At 38.3% G+C, this 10,698-nt stretch overlaps 1 protein-coding gene across 2 annotated transcripts in view; it reads right to left on the bottom strand.

Moving 5' to 3' along the window:
- Positions 1-304: 304 nt before the first annotated feature.
- LOC126481470 (ADAM 17-like protease) overlaps positions 305-10,698 on the bottom strand; it is a 147,681-nt gene continuing 137,287 nt past the window's right edge. For both annotated transcript variants that reach the window (XM_050105247.1, XM_050105248.1), the window contains 4 exons: positions 5,648-5,856; positions 4,496-4,734; positions 3,576-3,691; positions 305-747 (listed from right to left, as the gene is read on the bottom strand). In XM_050105247.1, the coding sequence (XP_049961204.1) occupies positions 430-747; positions 3,576-3,691; positions 4,496-4,734; positions 5,648-5,856 (882 nt within the window). In that variant the 3' untranslated portion in view covers positions 305-429. The remainder of the gene's footprint in view (positions 748-3,575; positions 3,692-4,495; positions 4,735-5,647; positions 5,857-10,698) is intronic.

Here is a 10,698-nt window from a genome sequence, read left to right as displayed (position 1 = left end):
GCACAAGGCCAATTTTTATTATAATTTCAAAGTGTTCTTAGTTGCATGTGAAATGGATTGCTTTAAATTCTGAAACAGCAATACTAGTGTCTGATGCATTATCAACATCTAGGTTATTAGCAACAGGACAGCATTTATAAAAGAAAAATACAAAACTGTGTATCCGCTACAGATGAGGCAACAGCTCAAATGGAGAGAAAAGAGCAGGGACTTACCTTGTTGGAGTTATACCTACTTTCCTCTAATGAATTCTGTGCCTTAACCACTCCATCATCTCACTTGGTATTAGAAAAGAATGTCGCTGTTTGTTCTCAATAAATATATTTATGAACTTGAGGCTTACAAAAATGTGTCTACATTACTTCAGTACAAATCCAAAATGCAACAATGGGGAAGAACCACCACATTTTCACACATCTTATCTTTAGCTTATTGAAGTGATGTGGGAATATGATGCTGTGGTCCATTCTTCTGCTTTGTGATTCTCATATGAATAACACGATAACTGTCATCTCTAAAAAATTCACTACTGCGTCTCCATTCAAAACGTTCGTCATCCCTGATCCTACGACGACGATCTACGTAGCTCACAACACAACTTGCAGGAACCCATATAAGTGCAGTTATTAAGATGACCGTGCCAACTATGTTATCACGCAAGAATAATAAAACTTTATTTATATTGATGTCCTCTATTATATCCCAGAATCTTTCTACGACATCCTGAATGGTCTTCTCACACAAACCCTGAAAAAAAAAAAAAATGTTTTCTCAGTGTAAAGTGCAACACACAACACTGCATCAGTATTAAATGAGTAAAATGCAAGTTACTAAATAGATGGGCAATGTGGAATTTTGCCTGACAGAGGCTTAGCATGAGTTTTGCCTGGTACAGGGTTAGCATTTGTTATGTTAGGATATGCTGGGAAATAATATGAGTTAATTATCTACTTGACCTGCAGAACAGAACTTATTAAAATAGTCATGTTTTGTCTGTTTTGTTCAAATGGATAGCTTGAAATACCTTACTGACATAAACACCTTTCTTTGTTATGAATGGCAAATCACCAATCGAAATTAATCCACAATTGGCAAAGGATTAAAATTCATGTGAAGGATATCTCAAAATTTCAATAAAAAAAGAGGCCACGAAAGAAGTTCACAATATGGCATTGGATTGAATACATTTCAGGAGCACAAAACAAGTGAGTTTGCGTAAAGATTTGCTACTGTGAAAATACCAATCAATCAATATCAAAAATGAAACATGAATCAAAGAAGTGGGTGGAAGCAAGGTATTGGGGGGAGGGGGGGAGAGTTGGGTAGAAGCAAGAGGTATTGGGGTTAGAGGGGGAGAGTGTCTGCTCTATGAGTAGGTGAAAAAAAACGTGAAAGAGAAACTCATATTTCACCAGGACACTGTATCTGTCCACAAAAACGTTTTGACAGTAGGAAGCTCCAAAGTTTTGGGTATTAACTGTTAGAATATCAACCAAACTTGGCATCCTATGACTTTCACTGGTTTTCATATATGAATAAATTTTTGACTGGAAACATTTTGAGTCCAGTGAAAAGATTATGGAGCCATAAAAGAATACTTTGCTGACTCTCCAAAACCAGGGATGAAATCTACTCACTGAAAATTTGTTGAACGGAAGACATTAAACTTAAGGACTGTGTTAAAAATAAGTGTATCCTCTGCCTACAAAATACTGTCCTTCAAACTGCCAGATGGGAAACTTTGAATCTTATACTCTCAGGGACCCATTTACAAAAACATACACAAAGAGAATGTTCAAAAAAGATATTTCAACATCTATATGCATGCCCTGCAAAACCACGTGAAGTGCATGGCAGATGCTACTTCCTATTTTACCACACCTTAGAATTTTTTTCCATTCCATGTGTGTATGGAGTGCAGGAAGAATTACTGCTTAAATGCCTTTGTGCACAATGTAGTTAGTCGAAGACTATCTTCGTGACTCTTATGGGAGCAATACATAGCCATAGTAGTGTATTCTATATTCCTAACTTAATTCTGGTACTACAAACTTTGTAAGTAGGCTTTCATGAAGTAGTTGTCATTTTATACCATTTTTGTAAACATTTTTGGAACAGTGATCAATAAAGTATTATATTTTAACTAAAGTTCAGTCTTGATCACAACACTTATGTCTCAATAACATAGGTGACCGATTTCGGTTATATTTATATAACCATCTTCAGACCCATGGCTTCCTTGGAGGATGGTAGGCGGAACTCTACTCAGTTGACTTCGTAGCAGCTGAGGAGAGCTCCGCCTACCATCCTCCATGGAAGCCATGGGTCTGAAGATGGTTATATAAATATAACCGAAATCGGTCACCTATGTTATTGAGACATAAGTGTTGTGATCAAGACTGAAGTTTAGTTAAAATATAATAGTTGTCATCTATTTTCAGGTGCCTGCCATTTCAAGCCTAGTGGTATTTCAATGATGCTTCCCCATTAATCAAACAAAAATGTTACCATTTTGCTGTAAATTTACATACCAGTTCAATATCTCCTGTTAATCCTTTATATATGGATAACATTCATTTAAGCAATCTTCCTGGATGCATTGTCCAAGTGTTCTGTAAGCAACTTGCTTTGTAGACAGATTACATTTGCCAGTATGCTACCAACCAAAGTCTGCCATCTGCTTTACCTACTCTGACTGTGCCTGTATGATCGTTATTTTCACACCAAAAATTATCACTCCCAGACATTCATTTGTCTTGACTGCTACCAATTGTGATCCACTGATGTCACAGCTGCAAAGTACTATTTCTTTGGATTTTGTGAAGAGTACAATTGTACATTTATGATAGTCTGAGCAATTTATCAACCTTATTCATGCACAGTTTTTTCAAATTGTGCTTTATTACAGATAAAGCGATCATCTGCAAAACATTATGTATCCACATAATTTCCTTGGTCCATGGCTTTCAGGATGTCACATGAGAAAAAACACAAGTTAGGTTTCCCATGAATGCTGGTTTCAGAAGTTATGCTGGTCAGCTTCAAAGAGTCATTCTATTACAGATACCTTCTGATGTTCTAAAATTTACAATGCTATTGGACAGAAGTTCTGTAGATCACTTTTGCAACACTTACTACAGAAGGGTTTGTCCTACATTTTCTTCCAACCACGGGGCACAGTGTCACAGGATCTACAGTATATTTTATTTAATAAAGGAACTAATTCTGTATACGATCTGGCAAGGGTCTATGGGGCCATAGCCAGTTTCAGGAATTTCAGCTGTTTTTCAATGACAATGACACTAATACCTGTATTATTCATCCCTAGAATGAACTGTCCTACTAGATATATATTGATCATGTGTTTAGTGTCAACGTTGTTCTTTTAAACTTGAGCCACAGTTCCTCTACAAGTTCTGGTTCAGAGCTATGACACTATTGCCTCTTTATCTGGTTTACCAAACATGTCAATCTTTCTACTTGTTTTAGTTCCTTTCACTTCAGCACATTCAGCAATAAAAATTTAATTCTGGTTTGTGAATAAGCAATGTTATTTAATGAAAATCATATCGCACCTTGTTGCAGAATCCCTGAATACAAGGTGTTCCATCTGGAAGAATATCCATTGGATCCACAGGAAAACAAGTGTCATTCAGATTCATACGACAGCATCGTTTACAGGCATCTCCAACTGAAAGAAAGAGGTTTTGCGGTTTTATACTCTAGAGAGATGACGATGAGATGACACAATATCACAATATGAAAACATATTTTAGGTTCCCAAGTACTCTATATACAGGTGCATCATTATTAGTAGTGAAAATTGACACAACTGAAAAATAAAATAATAGAAGCAAAAATGGCAAACAAATAACACTGAATTTGGCAATACCGAATTTGGCAGAAGATAACACTACATTTGGCAAGAAATAACACCACATTTGACAAAAAATAACACCACATTCGGCAAAAAATAACACCACATTTGGCAAGAAATAACACCACATTTGGCAAAAAATAATACTAAATTTGGCAAAAATGAACATTACATTTGGCAAAAAATAATGCTAAACTTAGGAAAAAATAAAGCTGAATGTGGCACAGAACACCACAAAATGTGGCAAAAAATAGCACCAAATTTGGTCATAAAATAAAACATTTTTTTCCTGTGTCTAGTAATCACACATCACAAATAACTTGTGTACTGACCAATGTTTAATAGAATGTTAGTAGTTATTGTATACTCTCACCTGTCTCAGTTTTTGTTAATTGTGATACACCCTGTGTAACACTACTACACAGCACGAAAGATAGATAGAGGTAGATAGATAGATAGATAGATAGATAGATAGAGAGAGAGAGAGAGAGAGAGAGAGAGAGAGAGAGAGAGAGAGAGAGAAATGTGCTTAATAAGTAGTGTGTGAATACTTCAAGATGGCAGTGAATCAATACTGCAAAATGCCTGTGAATATAATGAGTATGAATAGTGACTCACTTGTGTCACACATACAGCTTTGGAGGCCCTGAGTTTCACAGTATGGAACACACTTTCCACGACGACACTGGCCCCTTTCGAGGCAACCAGTACCATCCTCCATAGGAGGACTACGAGGACATTCAGATGATGTTCCTGTGCAGCGCGACTCTTGCTCACATGTGGCGTACTGTGCATCACGACACTTGACTGCGACAGGCATGTACTGGCAGTTTTGGCAGCAAGGCGAATTCTTGTCACTGAGCATATAAGTAAACAACAAATGAATGTTTTAGTTGCAACAGGGTCTCCGGCCACCACAAATTGCCTAAATAATAATGTTCTACTACACTGGCTGTCACTGAATGTGTAAAAATATCTGCTTGTTTTGCTTACATTACTGCATAGTTATGGCTGTGCAGTCACTCTCTTATCCAAGAGCACCCATTTTCAGACTATTTATTCATAGTCTTTGACCACAATTTAAAAAAATACATTTTGATATGTTATACTATGCAACCATTTGTGAATGGCTTCACAGCTGAAACTGTAGACATGAAAGCAAAATAAAGTGATATTTTTATCCATCCATTGACAGCTAGTGTAGCAAAATGTTATTGGTAAGAAAATAAATGAATGTATAAAGATAAAAATCTTCACCCTACAGTTTCCAGATTATATTTATTCATACTTCGGCTTCAATGCATTATAACCTCATTCTCAACGCACGCAATTCATTTCTTTCATTTCAGGCTGTACAAGTGATGTAAATTCAAATGAATTGTTTGCACAGAGTGTGTACTTATAATGATATAAAACCAGTATGAAAATAAAGACATAAGCTAACTGCAGGGTGAATTGTTTTCTGTAATACAATGAAGAAATACAGTTTTGGGACCAGTTCCTTCCACCACAACAGAAACATGGAAAACGAAAAAGCGTTCAACGTAAGATAATTTATGAATTGAAATATGCAGAGAATTAGATGGCGAGAGAACTGTAAGGAATTCATACTATTTCATGCTTTTTTGTGGTGTTTCTTTTCTGTAGCACTGTTCCTCTGTGATTTGCCGCATAATGTTTCATGTGTTGTAATACAAATGCATGTTTCAACTGCCTGTTAACAAGGCCAATGAAGCTGGGGTTAGAAATATTTGTTTGTATAACACAAACCTGCAAACTGCTCCCTGATTACGACGGAGCTTGCAATTTTTATCACAACAGGCATCATTATCTTCTGTGCCCAGGAGACCAGCATCACATTCTTCATCTCCTTCCACTCTTAAATTTCCGCAAAATGATTCCTCTGGCTCAGAGAAACAACGGCCAGATTTAGCTTGGAGGACTTTACGAATGGAACGTAGACTGCAGGGTGAAAATCTCTACAAAAGTAAATATGAAGGCAGAAATGAAAATATATCCTTCTTAATACATGAATTCATTGGCAATATTTCTTCACATGAAGGATTAAGAGTCCATAAAAATCTACACACAAGTAGAGCAACAAAACAAAAAGTAAGTAAAACTTCATTAACAAAATGTGCAAACAAGTCAGACTCTCTTTTTCTATTCCAAAAATATGCATCACAAAACAAAACATTTATCTTTCACAGATTCAGATTTGCTTTCAAATGGTGTATTTTTATAATACAGTGTAAAGTACCCTAAGATGTATAGCTCCCCTGTGTTTTACCACTTTTGTTGTTATTGTCCTCGTGGCTTTCATTCTTAAGAATGGTTTGATACAGCTTGTCATGCTAATCTATTTTGGCAAGCCTCTTCATCTCTGCATAATATGTGCAACCTACATTCAGCCTCATTTACTTACTGTACCCACATCTTGGACTACCTCCACAGTATTTACTGTCTACACTTCCTTCCGTTACCAAATTCATAACACCGTAGTGTCTCAGGATGTTTCCTCTCAACTGATTCCCCCTCCCCCCCTTTTTTAGTCAATTTGTGCCATAAATTTCTTTTTTGCCAGTTTGATTCTGTATCACTTTGTTACTTATATGATCTACCTATCTAAACTTCAGCATTCTTTTGCAGCCACACATTACGAAACATTCTATACTCTTCTTGTCAAAACTGTTTATCATCCATGTTGAGCTTCCATACAAGACTACACTCAGTTTAAACCTGATGTTGAAATGTTTTAAAACTCCATGTTCTGCGGCGGAAAATGTTGTTGCTTTTTTTTCTCAAACAAACTTGTTTCAACACTTATATATCACTTTCAGTGGGCCTCGTTTTGAAACTGCATTAGTTTTAAAGATGGAACTGTATGGGCTGACTTGCTTCCATGTGTTTTATGGCTTGGAAACATGCCATGTTTTCCACTATATGGGATATCTCTGATGGTTTTTTTTCATGAGTTGTAAATACACACAATATTTTTTACATCTTTTTCATCATCTATGTCTACATCTGTACTCTGCAAACCACTGAAGTGTATTGCAGGTGGTACTTCCCTTTGTACCAGTTGTTAGAGATTTTTCCCATTCCATTCATGAACTGAGTGCAGGAAGAATGAATGTTTAAACACCTCTACGCACACTGTAATGAGTCTAATCTCATCTTTATACTGCCTACAGCAACAATATGTAGGGTGTTGCAGCATATACCTAGATTCTTCACTCAAAACTGGTTCTTGAAACTCTGTAAGTAGGCTTTCATGGGATAGACTGTGTCTATCTTCAAGCATCTACCAGTTCACTATCACTTGGTATGTAAATTTTCACACACAAATGAAATTTTGGAAAACTTGTGTGGTCACATTCATCGAGAAATGTCAGGTTGCATTATATTTCAGAAGAGCACTCTTGGTTCTCTAGATTAGTATGCAGTTCTTAGTCTGTTTGTAATGTTAAGCCCCTTTTGAAGATGAGACCCTGAATCCTGTTGAATATGTTATGAGGAGTGACTGTGACTTAATCTCTTCAAGCCTGTCATAGATCTGAAGTGCATGTTGCTGCTTAGCACTCAAAAGTTTTTAGTAAAAGACTTCCATCACACATTTTCCATATTGCAGCAACTTATTCAAAATTATCATCAATATTTTTGATGAAAAGCAATGGCTTTGTTGTTAAAAAAATACTGTCCATCAGTTCCGGAGCTTACCAAAAACTGGGTAAATTGTCTACATCAATTTCTTCTTGCCTGGGGTTCAGGTCATGGCAGGGCCAAAGGTGAGAATGCTATGGGGCAGTAGGGCTCTGCACTGAAATATTGTTTTCTTTCTGATGAAAAAGCCATGTTGACATAGCCACCTATATGAGTGAGTTTGATGTGTTTCACTGGTGATCATATACCCAGATGCTAATTACTCTGATCAGCAGCTCTTCCCAAGTAATATAATGTAATGTCCCATGGGTGCCACCTCAGCTGTCAAAACAGAAGCTCATTTCAGACTCCTTTTGGTCACCTCTCATGACAGATACGCATTACCATGGACGTATTCTAGCCTCAGATCCAGAGTAGGCAATTTTACACAAAAAGTAAGTCACACTTTAATTAAAGATGGCCAACATTTTATTACTTATAGATCTGATAACTGTACACTGCCTTGCTGTGCTGGTACTGCATACGGCTGAAAGCAAGGGGAAACTACAGCCATAATTTTTCCCGAGGGCATACAGCTTTACTGTATGGATAAATGATGATGGCGTCCTCTTGGGTAAAATATTCCTGAGGTAAAATAGTCCCCCATTCGGATCTCTGGGCGGGGACTACTCAAGAGGATGTCGTTATCAGGACTCCTGTCAATTGTTCCCTTATGCTCTCCCTGAAACTTTGTACAAACTTTGGTTCTATCAGTTTATTCAGGTCCCATCTCCTTAAATTCCCACCTTTTTGCAGTTTCTTCAGTTTTAATCTACAGTTCATAACCAATAGATTGTGGTCAGAGTCCACACCTGCCCCTGGAAATGTCTTACAATTTAAAACCTGGTTCCTAAATCTCTGTCTTACCATTATATAATCTATCTACATCTACATCTACATCTACATTGATACTCCGCAAGCCACCCAACGGTGTGTGGCGGAGGGCACTTTACGTGCCACTGTCATTACCTCCCTTTCCTGTTCCAGTCGCGTATGGTTCGCGGGAAGAACGACTGTCTGAAAGCCTCCGTGCGCGCTCTAATCTCTCTAATTTTACATTCGTGATCTCCTCGGGAAGTATAAGTAGGGGGAAGCAATATATTCGATACCTCATCCAGAAACGCACCCTCTCGAAACCTGGCGAGCAAGCTACACCGCGATGCAGAGCGCCTCTCTTGCAGAGTCTGCCACTTGAGTTTATTAAACATCTCCGTAACGCTATCACGGTTACCAAATAACCCGGTGACGAAACGCGCCGCTCTTCTTTGGATCTTCTCTATCTCCTCCGTCAACCCGACCTGGTACGGATCCCACACTGATGAGCAATACTCAAGTGTAGGTCGAACGAGTGTTTTGTAAGCCACCTCCTTTGTTGATGGACTACATTTTCTAAGCACTCTCCCAATGAATCTCAACCTGGTACCCGCCTTACCAACAATTAATTTTATATGATCATTCCACTTCAAATCGTTCCGTACGCATACTCCCAGATATTTTACAGAAGTAACTGCTACCAGTGTTTGTTCCGCTATCATATAATCATACAATAAAGGATCCTTCTTTCTATGTATTCGCAATACATTACATTTGTCTATGTTAAGGGTCAGTTGCCACTCCCTGCACCAAGTGCCTATCCGCTGCAGATCTTCCTGTATTTCGCTACAATTTTCTAATGCAGCAACTTCTCTGTATACTACAGCATCATCCGCGAAAAGCCGCATGGAACTTCCGACACTATCTACTAAGTCATTTATATATATTGTGAAAAGCAATGGTCCCATAACACTCCCCTGTGGCACGCCAGAGGTTACTTTAACGTCTGTAGACGTCTCTCCATTGATAACAACATGCTGTGTTCTGTTTGCTAAAAACTCTTCAATCCAGCCACACAGCTGGTCTGGTATTCCGTAGGCTCTTACTTTGTTTATCAGGCGACAGTGCGGAACTGTATCGAACGCCTTCCGGAAGTCAAGAAAAATAGCATCTATCTGGGAGCCTGTATCTAATATTTTCTGGGTCTCATGAACAAATAAGGCGAGTTGGGTCTCACACGATCGCTGTTTCCGGAATCCATGTTGATTCCTACATAGTAGATTCTGGGTTTCCAGAAATGACATGATATGCGAGCAAAAAACATGTTCTAAAATTCTACAAGAGATCGACGTAAGAGAAATAGGTCTATAGTTTTGCGCATCTGCTCGACGACCCTTCTTGAAGACTGGGACTATCTGTGCTCTTTTCCAATCATTTGGAACCCTCTGTTCCTCTAGAGACTTGCGGTACACGGCTGTTAGAAGGGGGGCAAGTTCTTTCGCGTACTCTGTGTAGAATCGAATTGGTATCCCGTCAGGTCCAGTGGACTTTCCTCTATTGAGTGATTCCAGTTGCTTTTCTATTCCTTGGACACTTATTTCGATGTCAGCCATTTTTTCGTTTGTGCGAGGATTTAGAGAAGGAACTGCAGTGCGGTCTTCCTCTGTGAAACAGCTTTGGAAAAAGGTGTTTAGTATTTCAGCTTTACGCGTGTCATCCCCTGTTTCAATGCCATCATCATCCCGTAGTGTCTGGATATGCTGTTTCGAGCCACTTACTGATTTAACGTAAGACCAGAACTTCCTAGGATTTTCTGTCAAGTCGGTACATAGAATTTTACTTTCGAATTCAATGAACGCTTCACGCATAGCCCTCCTTACGCTAACTTTGACATCGTTTAGCTTCTGTTTGTCTGAGAGGTTTTGGCTGCGTTTAAACTTGGAGTGGAGCTCTCTTTGCTTTCGCAGTAGTTTCCTAACTTTGTTGTTGTACCACGGTGGGTTTTTCCCGTCCCTCACAGTTTTACTCGGCACGTACCTGTCTAAAACACATTTTACGATTGCCTTGAACTTTTTCCATAAACACTCAACATTGTCAGTGTCGGAACAGAAAATCTGGTACCTTTTAGTATCTCCAGGGTTCTTCCATGTATACAACCTTCTTTCATGATTCTTAAACCAAGTGTTAGCTATGATTAAGTTATGCTCTGCGCAAAATTCTACCAGGCGGCTTCCTCTTTCATTTTTTAGCCCCGATCCATATTCACCTATTATGTTTCCTTCTCTCCCTTTTCCTACTCTCGAATT

This window comes from Schistocerca serialis, chromosome 5 (genome assembly GCF_023864345.2).
Source record: "Schistocerca serialis cubense isolate TAMUIC-IGC-003099 chromosome 5, iqSchSeri2.2, whole genome shotgun sequence".
Taxonomy (NCBI): domain Eukaryota; kingdom Metazoa; phylum Arthropoda; class Insecta; order Orthoptera; family Acrididae; genus Schistocerca; species Schistocerca serialis.
The sequence above is the reverse complement of the archived record's forward strand: the minus strand, read 5'-3'. Positions and strand labels throughout refer to the sequence as shown.